The 14,929-nt window shown below is 38.5% G+C and overlaps 1 protein-coding gene across 2 annotated transcripts in view; it reads left to right on the top strand.

Moving 5' to 3' along the window:
* The window catches only part of KLHDC10 (kelch domain containing 10), a 61,967-nt gene continuing 47,038 nt past the window's right edge, over positions 1-14,929 (top strand). For both annotated transcript variants that reach the window (XM_041727691.1, XM_041727692.1), the window contains exon 1: positions 1-282. In XM_041727691.1, the coding sequence (XP_041583625.1) occupies positions 111-282 (172 nt within the window). In that variant the 5' untranslated portion in view covers positions 1-110. The remainder of the gene's footprint in view (positions 283-14,929) is intronic.

Consider the following 14,929-nt stretch of genomic DNA (forward strand, 5'->3'; position numbering starts at 1 on the left):
TCCCCCGGCCCCTGTCTCCCGGGTCTCTTGAGGAGCCCAGGAAGGAGGCTCCGCTAGTGCCGCCGGGCCAGGGGCTGCCGGGACCCGGCTGCGGCAATCGTTAGCGGGTCATGTCGGCCGCCCAGGGCTGGGACAGGAACCGGCGGCGGGGAGGAGGCGCCGCGGGCAGTGGCGGCGGCGGCGGAGGTAGCGGGGCCGGCGGGGGCAGCGGGGGCAGCGGGGGTCGGGGGACTGGCCAGCTCAACCGCTTCGTGCAGCTCTCCGGGCGGCCGCACCTGCCAGGTGAGTCGTGGGGCCGGGTCCTGACAGGTTGCGGGCGCGGTGGGAGGGCGGCTGCCACCTTTCCTTTTCTCCCTAGCTTTTTTTTTTCCCCTGGGAGGAGGAAAGGCAGGCTCCACGCGTAGCAGAGGGACGGGCTTCCAGGAGAGGAAGGGTGCCTTTGAGGCCAGGGAGGGAGCAGAAACACAGCGAAAAGAAGTATTTTTTTTTGCTTTGTTGGAAGCTCTGGGCTGAGAGTTGTGTTTTTTTGTTTTTTGTTTTTTCCAAAGGAGAGGCCGCTGTTTCATTGACATTCCCAAATGTTTCGCCTATTCTGTTCCCAGTCTCGTCCTCTTCCGCAGTTTGATCTTTTAAAAGAAAGACATTGGCTCCTAGCTGTGGGAAATTCTTTTTAAAGGGGTGCTAGATCGGGGAGGCAAGAGGGAAAAGCATTCCAAAGAGTGATTTTGTAAAAACCACCTCGAGTGTGTAAGAGTTAGGCATTGAGACAAGGAAGGAGGAGGAAAGGCGCGAGGTGGGGGGTGGGGGGACGGGAGGGGGGCGTTGGGATGTGGGTGGGAAACAGAACCAAGAGAATTAGGAAAAACTAGTTAAATTACTAATATTTTGGAATGTCCAAAGACAGAATGGATAGCGTGATCTGGATTTTAAGGGAAGAAAATGAAGATCAAGAATATACTTAGTGACAAAATTATGCTGTCTCCACTATGTAAAAACAACTGGTTGAAGATTGGAAAAAAGCACCCAATGTGATTATTTTACGTTTTGGCCTACAGTTTCCTGTCCTTGAGTTCAGATGCCTTAAAAAACAAAGACAAATCGATGTGTGTGTGTGCAGACAATTTTTAAAAGATACATTTGTAAGTGAAGTATAGTAGGGGAAGGTAGAGAAGTAAATATTGCACAGAATGTCAAATAATAATTTGGGCAAGTTTATTTTTACCTTAAAGAGAACAATCAGGAATGATGTGTTAATCATTCACCATATTGTTTGTGAATAATGTTGATTTTATCGGTGATGTATTTGTTTAACCAATGAGTTTTGAGAACATGATGGTTTTTGAATTCCTTTTACTGCCATGCCTGTACTTCTAAGTAATCAAAATTTATTTGATTAATTTGAAGATAACAAAGGGAATTTTGCACATTGAATGAGACAGTCACTTGTTTTGCGATGAGGTTATCGATATGTGTTAGAAATGCACATTAAGCATTTATACATGACATTAAAATTGACATTGAAGCAGTTTTAATGAGTCAAATATATAATATACCAGGAGTTGGATTTGAGGTGATAGTATTAGACTGGGTATTCTAAATATGTGATCTTTAAAAAAAGAAAAAAGGAGAAATCCTTTTTCTTAACCCCAAATTAATAGCGAAAACTTATATTCTGGTGTATTGACAGATTTGAAGATAAATCTCTTACCAAAGACTATTACCAGTTTGCCCTCTACTACTAATAATTTTTAGGTCTTTGATCTCAAATTAATTATACCATGGGTTGGATAATAGCCATTCCCAGGCTCCAAGAACCTGGTTGGTGCACTTCCTCACAGCCACCACCTGATGGCAGTGGAAGCCATGATTTCTGATGTGGGGCTTAGGTGTGGAGCTATTTCTGCATTTCCTTAGCACACAAGGCCAAGAACAGCCATTTGTCCAGAGGTAAAGATAAATCTGTTTGAGCTGTGAAAATTCATGCAATGGAGTGATCAGCTTCTTCTTTCCACTTTCTTTCCCCTTGATTGGCACTGCATTCTTCCTTTCCAAGTAGGTGGCCTCTGTCATTACCTCACTATTAGAATCTAGAACTTATGCTATCTCAATGTGTTTGAAATTGTTTTACACCAATTCATTATTTTCTCCAGCATTGCATTTTAAGTCCCCCTCCCCACCCATTGAAAGGTTGTGTATTGAAGTGTTTAAAAGGATTTTAGGTTATGGTGAGAGATAGAGAAAGGTCTAGGCCTATTTTATGGCTGACCATGGAGGTTAAAGAAACTTTTTTTTTTTTTTTAAGTTTTTGTAGCTAACTTTTTCCATTGAACTCTAATTCCATTTTCCTTTTTCATCCTTCTCTACCAACACTTCAGATACTCAGCATCCAGAACACTTTCTTACTTTTTTGTGCACCCTCTATCTAGTCCCTGGTGAAACAAAACAACCTGGTCTTTCTGGAGTGTTCTCTATATCCTTTAGTAATAGCATCTTTATCTGTACAGTTATGCAAACCTGAAACTTGGCCAACCTCCTTAAATTTTCTTCTCCCTTGCATTTCAAGTGTAGTTAATCACCTAGTTCTGTTTATTTCTACTGTAACTCCAGTTCATGCTGTCATCATCCCTCACTTAGGTTTTCTGCAGTAGCTTGCTTTCTTTTTTTCCCTGCAGTAGCTTTCTTTTTTTTTTTTTTTTTCCCTGCAGTAGCTTTCTAAGCAGTCTTCCTGTTTCTACTTTTGCCCTCCAGGGCATACAGCACACTCCTCTTTTGTAAGCACAAATCTATTCTGGTCTCTGCTTACAACCCTTTACTAGCTCTTCATTGCTTTTAGAGTAAGGCAAAAAAATCTTAAACACAGCCTAAAAAGTATTACATTGTCTGTCTAATTCTCAAGTTAATTCTACATCACGTGGTCTTTCTCTTTGATCGTTTTCTGCTTCCTTAGACATAACATGTTCTCTTCTGCCACAGGGTCATTGCACATATTATCCCATCATACAATAACTCTTTTACTCCTCATTCTGTTCCTTTTTTTTTTTTTTTTTTTTTTTTGTAGTTTCTCTTCCATTGGGACTTAGCTCAATCACGCTGTGTTTTCAGGGAAGCCTCCTTTGACCTTCTCTGATTTATCTCTTCTCCCTGTACACACTCATAGTGCCATGAAGTTCTTCTTGGGCATACTTATCGTTTATATGTGATTCCTTCAAATGAAGGATTTGCTATTCTTGATACACACACACAAAGTATATATGTGTATATACATGTGTACTTATGCATATATATTCTAAATTCTAAATGAGTACGTTGGCATTAATATGTAAGCAATTAGTTCCTTGTGAATTTGGTTGATTAGTGTGGTTCAATCTGCTATAGCCCCATTGACTCTGGACAAATGGATAAAATAAAATTCTTACACATAAAGGTAGATTAGACTCTGCATTCATGGTGAGAGCACAAATGATATTTTATGAAACTTTGAGCAGCTTCTTGTCTTTTTGCTATCTCCTGAATGCAATAGTGATTATGTGTTTGTCCCATAGGCCAAGAAATTTATAGCTTGTTGGTCCTGGATGTCTAACTCATAATCTCTGTATACACCCAGTAAAGAACAGGGAACATTTTTGTAGAATAAGTATGCAGAGGTAGAATTCAGGGACAAGGAGATCATGGGGATAATAGAATCCAAGTTATTATTGTAATTTCACTGTGTGAGTTTGATTAAATACCATGTATTACTTGAGATAACAGTTAAACATTGCTGCTAATGAAAACCGAAAAACTGACAGAAGGAAAAATGTAACAACTGGTAAAGCCGGGCAAAAATAGCATTGAAATCTTAATTTTAAAATATGAATTGTGATATATGTTCATGATATGAAATCCAAATAGTACAGAAGAGCATATGATAAAAGGTAACTTTTCCTTCTACCTCGACCTCAGCTAATTGGCTTCTTTCCCTAGAAGCAACCAGTGATCAATTGTGTGTGTGTGTGTGTGTGTGTGTGTGTGTGTGTGTGTGTGTAGAGAAAAATGGTAGCATTTCTTTGGATGGGCATTTAAAATGTTTACAGACTTGCTAATATAAATGATGATTCAATGAGTATCCCTCTGTATGTTTTTGCATATGAGTTAGTCTGTCTTTAGAATAAATTCCTGGAAATGCAATTGCTGGGTCAAAGACTATGTACTACTTAAGTTTTGACAGATATTGTCAAATTGCCTTCCATAGAGGTTGTACCAGTTTATGTTTCACTGTTGGTGTTGGAGTGCTGGCCTCCCATACCCTTGGTAATAGAGTGGGTTATCAAACTTTTTTAAATTGCCAATTTAATAGGAATATTTTTCTTTGTATTTTCAATTTATTTATAACATTTGCTTATATTCCTCTGGTTATATTTTTTGTTCATTATTCTATTGGGATGTTTAATATTTTTTATAGGAACTCTGTGTTTTAAGGAAATTAGTTGTCTTTGATATGTTACAGATACTTTTCAGTTTGTCAGTTCGCTTTTGACTTTATGTTGTATTTTTTCAGCAGAAATTTTAAAAATTTTTGGTAGTTGTAATTATCAATCTTTTTGTGGATTTTAGCTTTTTTGCGTCCTAAGAAAGTCCTCCCCTATTTAACTGTTACTTCTGAATGAAATGAAAATTCTTATTTTTTTTCCTGGTACTTTTATAATTTTAAATTAAATGTACTTATTTATTCAAAATATAAATTATGTAAAGTATTAAGGTAGGAATGCAGCTTTTTTCCAAATGGCTACTGAGTTACCACAGCATTGAAATATTGTCTATAAATGTACTTAGTTCCTACATATAATGTGGGGTTCTTACTAGGACTTTTATTCTGTTCCATGGATCAGTTCACCATTTATACCTTAATGACCACATTCTTTGTTTATAATCCTCTCTTCTGCTTTCCAGAGTTTTCCTGGATATTCTTGCTTTTTTCCTCTCCCCCATCCTATCGATAGTCTTATTGGTAGAACATTATAGATTGATTTAGTGCTATTTGATGTCTTTTTGAGGTTCAAACTCTTGTTTAAGAGTTATTAATATTAACTTTTCTTTTTGTCTTTTCTCTTGTGTAACTAGCCACTTTAGAATTCTAATACTATCTGTAATAGTTTGCCAGTTGTTTTTCTAAGGCTTTGCAGTTAAATGGCACATTATTACCAAATAAAGATAATTTTATCTCCTCCTTTCCAATTTTTATACTTATTTCTTTCTTTTGTCAATTAATTTTGCTAGTACTTTCCAAAAATATTAAAGAGTAAGACAGTAGTGGATCTTTGTCTTATTCCTGACTTTAATGGTATGTTTTTTGTGCTTTCCTGTTAAGATTAGACCTGATTTTTTTTAAATTTTATTTATTTATTCATGAGAGACACAGAGAGAGAGAGGCAGAGACACAGACACAGACAGAGGGAGAAGCAGGCTCCATGTAGGGAGCCTGACATGGGACTCAATCCTGGGACTCCAGGATCACGCCCTGGGCCGAAGGCACGCGCCAGACCGTTGAGCCACCCATAGATCCCCCTAGACCTGACTTTAAATTGAAGTGTACATACTGCTGAGTGAAGTAAGTCAATTGGAGAAGGACAAACATTATATGTTCTCATTGGTTTGGGGAATATAAATAACAGTGAAAGGGAATATAAGGGAAGGGAGAAGAAATGTGTGGGAAATATCAGAAAGGGAGACAGAACATAAAGACTCCCAACTCTGGGAAACGAACTAGGGGTGGTGGAAGGGGAGGAGGGTGGGGGGTGGGGGTGAATGGGTGACGGGCACTGAGGGGGGCACTTGATGGGATGAGCACTGGGTGTTATTCTGTATGTTGGTAAATTGAACACCAATAAAAAATAAATTTATTTAAAAAATGAAGTGTACATACTTTATCATGTTAAAGTAGTCCACTATTCCCATTTTATTAAGATTTTTTAGTAAAATTTGGGACGCCTGGGTGGTGCAGTTGGTTGAGCATCTGACTCTTGGTTTTAGCTGAGGTTGAAATCTCAGGGTAGTGAGATCGAGCCCTGCATCTGGCTCCAGTCTCAGCAGGAGTCTGCCTGAGATTCTCTCCTTCTCTCCCTCCTACTCACCCTCTCTCTCAAATAAAGAAATCCTTTTATTTTTCTATCTTCTCATTCTGGATATTTATTGTTCTTTTCATTCTTTCTAAGTAATTAAATTATAAGATTTCTTTGAATACTGCTTTAGTTATGTTCTGTAAGTTATGGGCTTCCTGTTGTAGTTATTTCCTTAATATCTTGCAATTCCATTTTTGGTTTATTTTCTTTAGTATGAGTAGTTAATCCTTTTAAACTTTTTCTTAACATTTCCATTTATGTTTTTAATTGCTTGAGATAGAATTCACATGCCATACAATTCACCATATAAATTCACCATTTAAAAACCAGTGGTTTATAGTATAGTCAGAGATATGCAGTTATTATCACAGTCAATTTTAGAGCATTTTTATCACCTCAAGAAGAAACCCCATGGCTTTTAGCTTTACTGTCTTATCCTCCTGCTTCCATTACCTACCCCATCCCCATCCCACCCCTAAGGAACCACTAATCTACCTTTTGTCTCTATAGATTTCCCTATTATGGACTTTCTCATATGAACGGAATCTTTTGTGACTACCTTTTTTTTTTTTTCACTTTGCATGGTTTCAAAGTTCATCCATGTTAAAGTGGCAGATATCAATACTTCATTCCTTTTTATGGCTAAATAATGTTCCATTGTATAGATATACTACATTTTGTGTATTCATTTGTCCATTGATGAACATTTAGACTGTTTCTACTTTTTGGCTATTATGAATAATGCGGCCATAAATTGCATAGAGGTTTCTAATGAAATGTGTTTTCATTTCTCTTAGGTATATACCTAGGAATGAAATTGTTAGGTCATATGGTAACTCTGTGCTCTAGGTTTTTTTTTTTTTTAATTTTTTTTTTTTATTATTTATTTATGAGAGTCATACAGAGAGAGAGAGAGAGAGAGGCAGAGACATAGGTAGAGGGAGAAGCAGGCTCCATGCACCGGGAGCCTGACGTGGGATTCGATCCCGGGTCTCCAGGATCGCGCCCTGGGCCAAAGGCAGGCGCCAAACCGCTGCGCCACCCAGGGATCCCTGTGCTCTAGGTTTATTCATTTGAGGAACTGTCAAACTTTTCCAAAGTGGCTGGAATTTTACATTCCTACCAGCACTGAATGGGGTTCCAATTTCATATATATACTCTCTTTAACATTTGTTATTATCCATCTGACTTTTTAATTCTAACCATCCTAGTGTGTGTATAAAGTGGCATCTCATTGTGGTTTTTGATTTGCATTTCTCTGATGACTCATGATGTCAAGCATTTTTTTTCTTTCTCTTCCAACTTTTTTTTTTTCTCTTCCAACTTTTTTGAGGTGTAATTGACATAGAGCATCTTTTCACGTGCCTGTTAACTAATTATATGTCTTCTTTGGAGAAATGTCTTTTAGCTACTTTGCCCCATTTAATTAATTTATCTATATATATTTTTAAAATATTTTATTTATTTTTTTCATGAGAGACACAGAGATAGACAGAGGCAGAGGCACAGGCAGAGGGAGAAGCAAGACTCCATGCAGGGAGCCGGACATGATACTTGATCCCGGGTCTCCAGGATCACACCCTGGGCTGAAGGCAGTGCTAAACCGTTGAGCCACCCAGGCTGCCCCATTTTATCTATATTTTTAAAAGTAAACTCTCCACCCAGTGTGGGGCTCGAACTCATGACCCTGATCAAGAATCAAATGCTCTACGAATTGAGCTAGTCAAATTGTTTGTTTGCCCTGCTCTTTTTTTGAGTTGTCTTTTTACTATTGAATTTAAGAACTCTTTACATATTCTAGATACAAGTTCTTTATAAGATACATGATTTGCAAGTGTTCTTCATGTTCTGTGTTGCCTTTTCACTTAATTGTGTTGTTTGAAGCACAAAAATTTTAAATTTTGGTGAAGTCCAATTTATCATATCTAAAACTCTTGCCAAATCTAAGGTCATGAAAACTTGTCCCTGTGTTTCTTTTCTAAGAGTTTTATTGTTTTACTTTTACATGTCTTTGATTCTTTTTGAATTAGTTTTTATGTTTGGTGTGGGTAAGGGTTATCTCAACTGTCTGCCCTATTGTCCCAGCACCATTTGTTAGACTGTTCTTTCTCCATGGAATAGCCTTCACATTCTTGTCAAAACTTAGTTGACCATAAACATTCAGGTTTACTTCAGGACTCTTGATTCTATTCTATTGATCTGTATGTCTGTCCATGTGCCAGTACCACACTGTCTCCCATACTGTTGCTTTGTAGCAAGTTTTGAAATCAGAAAGTGTTTTTCTTCCTATTTTATTCTTTTCCAGGATTGTTTTGGCTATTCTAGGTCCCTAGCAATTCCATATAAATTCGAGGACCGGTCTGTCAGTTTGTATGAACTCAGAGCTTCTTATAGGGATTTACATTGAATCTGTACATCAGTTTGGGGGATATTACCATCTTAGTAATGTTGTCTTCTAATCCCTGAACATGGGATGTTTTTCATTTATCTAGATCTTTAATTCTTTCAACAATGTTCTATGGTTTTCAGAGGTCATTTATTCTTACTTGCCTTTCTCAGTCCTGTTGTCCTTGTCTTTTACTATGTTTTCAACAGTGTTTGTACTCCTTTATGCTGTGTGCAATGAAGATGTTATATCTGTGTTGGTTTTATTTTTTCTAAAATAAATAGATTTTATTTATTTATTTGACAGAGAGAACGAGCATGTAAGCAGGGGGAGCAGCAGGGAGGCAGAGGGAAAAGCAGGCACCCCATGGAGCAAGGAACCCGATGCAGGGCTTGATCCCAGGACCTTGGGATCATGACCTGAGCCTAAGGCAGACACTTAACTGACTAAGTCACTCAAGTGCCCCTTTTCCTTCTGTTTCTTTCCTGCTTTCAGCCTGCTTATATTTCCTCCCTTCTGTGGTCTATCTTCTTTGAGTTAGAATCTTTTAAATCTTTTCTGCCTTTGAAATAATCATTAATTTTCGTACAGTGTATTGTCTTCCGCTTCTTACCACCACCACAATAAAAGAAATACAAATTCATTATTAAAATTTGAAAAACATTGAGTGAGAACTTGAAAGTCATCCATACTAATTCCCCATAAAGACTACTGTATCAACATTTTTTTAAAAGATTTTATTTATTTATTCATGAGAGATTGATTGAGAAATTGAGAGATTGAGAGGCAGAGAGGGAGAAGCAGGCTCCTGACATGGGACTCTATCTTCCGTCTCCAGGATCACACCCCTGGCTGAAGGTGGCGCTAAACTGCTGGGCCACCAGGGCTGCCGTTTATCAACATTTTGTTATTTTGCTTCTCTCTTAGTTCTTTATCAGTGAATTATGTTTTATTTATTTACTTATTGGGATCCCTGGGTGGCGCAGCGGTTTAGCGCCTGCCTTTGGCCCAGGGCGCGATCCTGGAAACCCGGGATCGAATCCCACATCGGGCTCCCGGTGCATGGAGCCTGCCTGTGTCTCTGCCTCTCTCTCTCTCTGTGTGTGTGACTATCATAAAAAAAAAAAAAAAAAAAAGAATCAATGAACTATGTTTTATTTATTTATTTATTTATTTATATTTATTTTATTTTTAAAGATTTTATTTATTCATGATAGAGAGAAAGAAAGAGGCAGAAACACAGGCAGAGAGGGAGAAGCAGGCTCTATGCCGGGAGCCCGATGCAGGACTCTATCCTGGGACTCCAGGATCGCGCCCTGGGCCAAAGGCAGGCGCTAAGCCGCTGAGCCACCCAGGGATCCCCGAATTATGTTTTATTTAATACTATGTAAGTAATTACGTATTACTAGCAGCAACTTGAGATTCTATTAAAACTGTTCTATATTTAAATGTTTTACTCATAAACACTCATTTTTATTTTCTCTTATTTCACCAGGAAGAATCTGTTTCTCCTCAATTTATTATATGAATTACCTTTTCGATTTTCTTCTAGCTGATGTCTTATTTTATTTCTTTCATTCACAGCCAAGCTTGCAGAAAAAATAGACTGTTATTTATTTTAATTTCTTTTTTTTCCTCTTCAATCTATTGCAGTCTTACTTCTGCCTTCTTCATTCCACTCAAGTGCTCTTGTTAAGGTAATAACTTCCTAATTGCTAAATCCATTAGATATTATCCTACCCAACTTCTCTAGATTTTTATTTTGACTACCTCCTGGACTAGAGCCTAGGAATACATCATAATTAGACAGTCTCTCTATTCCTGGAGAGCTCTTAGTTATCCTTTTAGATCTTGAACTTCTCATTAGTTTTCCTTTATCTGCCCCTTAGTCTTAGTATCTGAGAATAAATACCTGTTTATTTGTTTTCCCTTCCTACTCTTAGATTTTCCCTGGGTGATATTATTAACCTCCCAACAGTGCCTAAATCTGTCTCGAGCCCAGACCTATTTTCATAGTTTGTTTGCCAATAGCTATTAGACATTACTACTTAAATTACTGAAGAGTACACTAAATTCAACATGTCCAAAAATAATTTCATCATCTTTCCTGTCAAACCTGTGCTTCCTTCTTTGCTCCTTATCCCAACTGAGCTTCATGGCTAACTCATCAATTTAGTAACTCAAGCTAGAAACCTGGGAGTCACAGTAGATTCCTTCCTTTTGCTCATTCCTTATCTAGTCAATTACATATTTCTCCTCTTTACCTTAGTTCTTCTCTTTGTCCTTTTTACCTCTCCATGCTGACCTTTGATGTTTTCATTTTATATTTCAACTATATAGAAGTATTTGTAGCTAGTAACTTAAATTCTTAGAACAAGGAGAGAGATTAAATAAGCACACAGACATGCACTTGTTTGAGCATCTGTTTTTACTGCTTTAGGGTATATACCTCAGAGGGGAATTGTGGGGTCTTATGGTAATATTATGCTTAACTCTTTGAAGAACCATCAAACTGGGGACGCCTGGGTGGCTCAGCAGTTTAGAGTCTGCCTTTGGCTCAAGTTGTGATCTCAGAGTCCAGGGATCGAGTCCCGCATCAGGCTCCCTGCATGGAGCCTGCTTCTCCTTCTGCCTGTGTCTCTACCACTCTCTCTGTGTCTCTCATGAGTAAATGAATAAAATCTTAAAAAAAAAAAAATCAAACTTGTAATGTACTGCAATCCCACATCATGTCCTGATTCCATACATCTTATTTTCTTCCCTCTAGAGTTCCATTATTCTAATTGTCTTCTAAGACTCAAGTATACTTTACACGGCTTTTTAAAATTCTTTCTTTTAGGGGCACCTACCTGAGTGGCTCAGTAGTTGAGCATCTGCCTTTGGCTCAGGTCGTGATCCCGGGGTCCTGGGATCAAGTGCTGCATCAGGCTTCCCATGGGGAGTCTGCTTCTCCCTCTGCCTATGTCTCTGTGTCTCTCATGAATAAAGAAATAAAAATCTTCAAAAAAAAAATAAAATTCTCTCTTTTAATGGTTACTTGTACAGATTAGTTACAATGTATCTGGCCCTGTTCAAGGTGTTTTACAACCATTAACTTCTTTCTCCTCATAACCTTGTGAGGTAAGTAACTTTTGCATCCTCTTCTCTGATGAGGAACTGAGGCTTAATGAGAAACTACATTACTTGCCTAAAGTTCTATAGCTAATTAATGTCAGAGTTCAGATTCAGACCAGTCTGTTGGACTTCAAAGCCTATGCTCTTCTACTTCTTCTATGTGCCACCACTGTTCTTTGTGTACATATACACGAATGGTCATAGTACTTAGATATACTGAATTGCAATTGTTTGTTTCTCAACTTATCTACTTACTAAGTGTGCGTTCTTTGGGGTACCTGGGTGGCTCGTGGTCGAGCGTCTGCTTTTGGCTCAGGGCGTGATCCCAGGGTCCTGGGATCAAGTCCCACATCGGGCTCCCCGCATGGAGCCTGCTTCTCCCTCGGTCTGTGTCTCTGCCTCTGTGTGTGTGTCTCTCATGAATAAATAAATAAAGTCATTTAAAAAAAAAGTATGGGTTTCTTAAAGACAAAAATAATGTTTTTTCTTTACCATATTCTACAGAGACTAGAACGCTGTCCAACTTTTAGTAGGCTTTTAGTAAATGTAATAAAGTCATTTAAAAAAAAAGTATGGGTTTCTTAAAGACAAAAATAATGTTTTTTCTTTACCATATTCTACAGAGACTAGAACGCTGTCCAACTTTTAGTAGGCTTTTAGTAAATGTTTATTGACTGAGTAATTATCAACATCTGCAGTTATTCATGCAAGAGACTTATTTTACATTACATAGTCTAAAATACTTTTTTTTAACTAAGGAATTTAGCACATACAATTTCTTTAAAAGATTTTATTTATTTATTAGAGGGAGAGAGTATGCATGAGTTGGGAGGGGAGGGCAGTTTCCCCACTGAGGAGGGAGCCTGATGTGGGGCTGGATCCCAGGACCAGCAGGAACTGAGCTGAAGGCAGACAGACACTTAACCAACTGAGCCACCCAGGTGCCCTTAGCACATATAATTTTTGTATGGCTTTTCTAAATATTTTTTTTATCCCAAGTATATTTTATGTTGAATATTATCAGAAATAGTTGTAGCATTCTTCTGTCTGTGCCTTGGTTCTATGCCTTCCTGCCTATTCAGAAAATTTACATTATTATAATTTCTCTGTCCTGTGTCTTCACCCTTTTTCTCTCCATCAAGTCATTCCTATAGTCTTTGAGCTTTAGGTTTTATCTCTTCTACTCTCTCCTTTTCCTTTTATAGCTAGCTTTGTGAAGACATTGGCTAGAGTTGCTGTCTCATCGCCATACCTCCTCATCACCTCTTTGAAGTTGGTTTTGCTAATTTCACAAATGACATGTGTTGTCAAACCAAATGATGTTTTTCAATCACCATCTTACTTGATCTCTCTTCGTTTTATTTTATTAAAGTTTTGTTTATTTATTTTAGAGAGAACAAGCATGCAAGCAAGGGGAGGAGGGGTAGAGGGAGAAGGAGAGAGAGGGAGAGAAGCAGGTTCCCTGCTGAGTGGGCCTCTACACGGGGCTCTATCCCACGACCCTGAGATTATGGCCTGAGCCAAAATCAAGAGTTGGCTGCTTAACCGTCTGAGCCACCCAGGTGCCCTTCTTCTCTTCATTTTAAAACCTCCTTTTTCCTCAGCTTCCGAAATATTAGGTCTAGTTTTCTTTTTTGTGAGTCTAGTCTCTCACACTCAGTCTTCTTTGTCAACTCTTCATTTTCTCCCAGGCCTTAACGTGAGTTCTCAAGTCTTAATCCTATGCTGCCACCCTTCTTTATTTCAACTTAAATTTTAAGTATTCTCTTCCAAATCCTTGGTTTTCAATTTCTATCCATATGCCCATAAATAAGGCCACTTTGTAACTTCTTCTGCCCAAATCTTTCTTGAGGGCCATATACTTGGTCTCTTGATGTCTCAACTTACATCCTTATACCCCCTCAAGTTCAGCATGTCTGAAACTGAACTTGTGACCTTTCTTTATTCTAATGGTGAAGGGAGCTATTGGACAGTTTTTTTTTTTAAGATTTTATTTATTCATTCATGAGAGACAGAGAGAGAGAGAGAGAGAGAGAGACAGAGAGAGAGAGAGTGGCAGAGACACAGGCAGAGGGAGAAGCAGGCTCCATGCAAGGAGCCTGAAGTGGGACTCGATCCTGGGACTCCAGGATCACACCCCGGGGCCAAAGGTGGTGCTAAACTGCTGAGCCACCCCGGCTGCCCTACTGGACAGTTTTAAGCAGGGGAGCAATATGATGTAATTTATATTTTTAAGATGTTTTTATTTACATTCTAGTTAGTTAAAATACAGTATAATATTAGTTTCAGGTGATTCAACACTTCTGTACCTCACCCGGTGCTCATCACAAGTGCCTTCTTTAATCTCCAACCCTTACCTCCCCAATCCCTCCACCCACCTCCCTCTACCATCAGTTTGTTCTCAGTAGTTAAGAGTGTTCTTGGTTTGCCCCTCTCTCTTTCTTTTTTCCCCTTTGCTTGTTTGTTTCTTAAATTCCATATATGAGTGAAATCATATGGTATTTGTGTATCCCTAAGTTACTTAATAGCCCAGTGTGCCCTGTGTGTGTGTGCACGTGCATACACACACACACACGACACTGAGATATTACTCAGCCATAACAAAAAGAATGAAACCTTGGCATTTGCAACAACATGGATGGAGCTAGACAGTATTAGGCTAAGCAAAACTTAAGTCAATGACAGACATTCTTTTAAAGATTTGTTTATTGATTTGAGAGAGACTGCACATGGATGTGCACAAGTGAGGGGAGGGACAGAGGGAAAGAATCTCAGGTAGACTCCCCACTAAGCATGGAGCCCAACAAGGGGCTCATCTCACGAATTTGAGATCACGACCTGAGCTGAAATCAAGAATCAGATGCTAAACCAACTGAGCCACCCAGATGGCCCAGTGATTTACATTTTTTTTAAAGCTCTTTGTACCTACTGGATGGAGAATGGAGTATGAGAATCGGTAGAAGTGAAGCATAAAAGCCATTTGGAAGACTTGCTGTAGTCTTCTCAAAGGATGATGGCAGTTCGGACTAGAGTACAGTGGTATAGGTGGTGAGAAGTGATTTAATATGAGACATATTTTGAAAGTAGCATTAACAGAGTTTATTGTGAGATATGAAGGAAAGAGAGGAATCAAGATGACTCGTATGCTTTTGTCTTAAGTAATTGGATGGATAATGGTGTCATAAAATGAGATGGGACACACTGGAAGGAGAAGGATTGTGGGGGTAAATCTAGAGTTCTGTTTTGATTATGTTAAGCATGAGATGCCTACTTGACCTCCAAGTGAGGATATAGGGTGACAATCTTCATATATAAATTAAACTCAAGGGAA

The sequence above is a fragment of the Vulpes lagopus genome, chromosome 13 (genome assembly GCF_018345385.1).
Source record: "Vulpes lagopus strain Blue_001 chromosome 13, ASM1834538v1, whole genome shotgun sequence".
NCBI classification, from domain to species: domain Eukaryota; kingdom Metazoa; phylum Chordata; class Mammalia; order Carnivora; family Canidae; genus Vulpes; species Vulpes lagopus.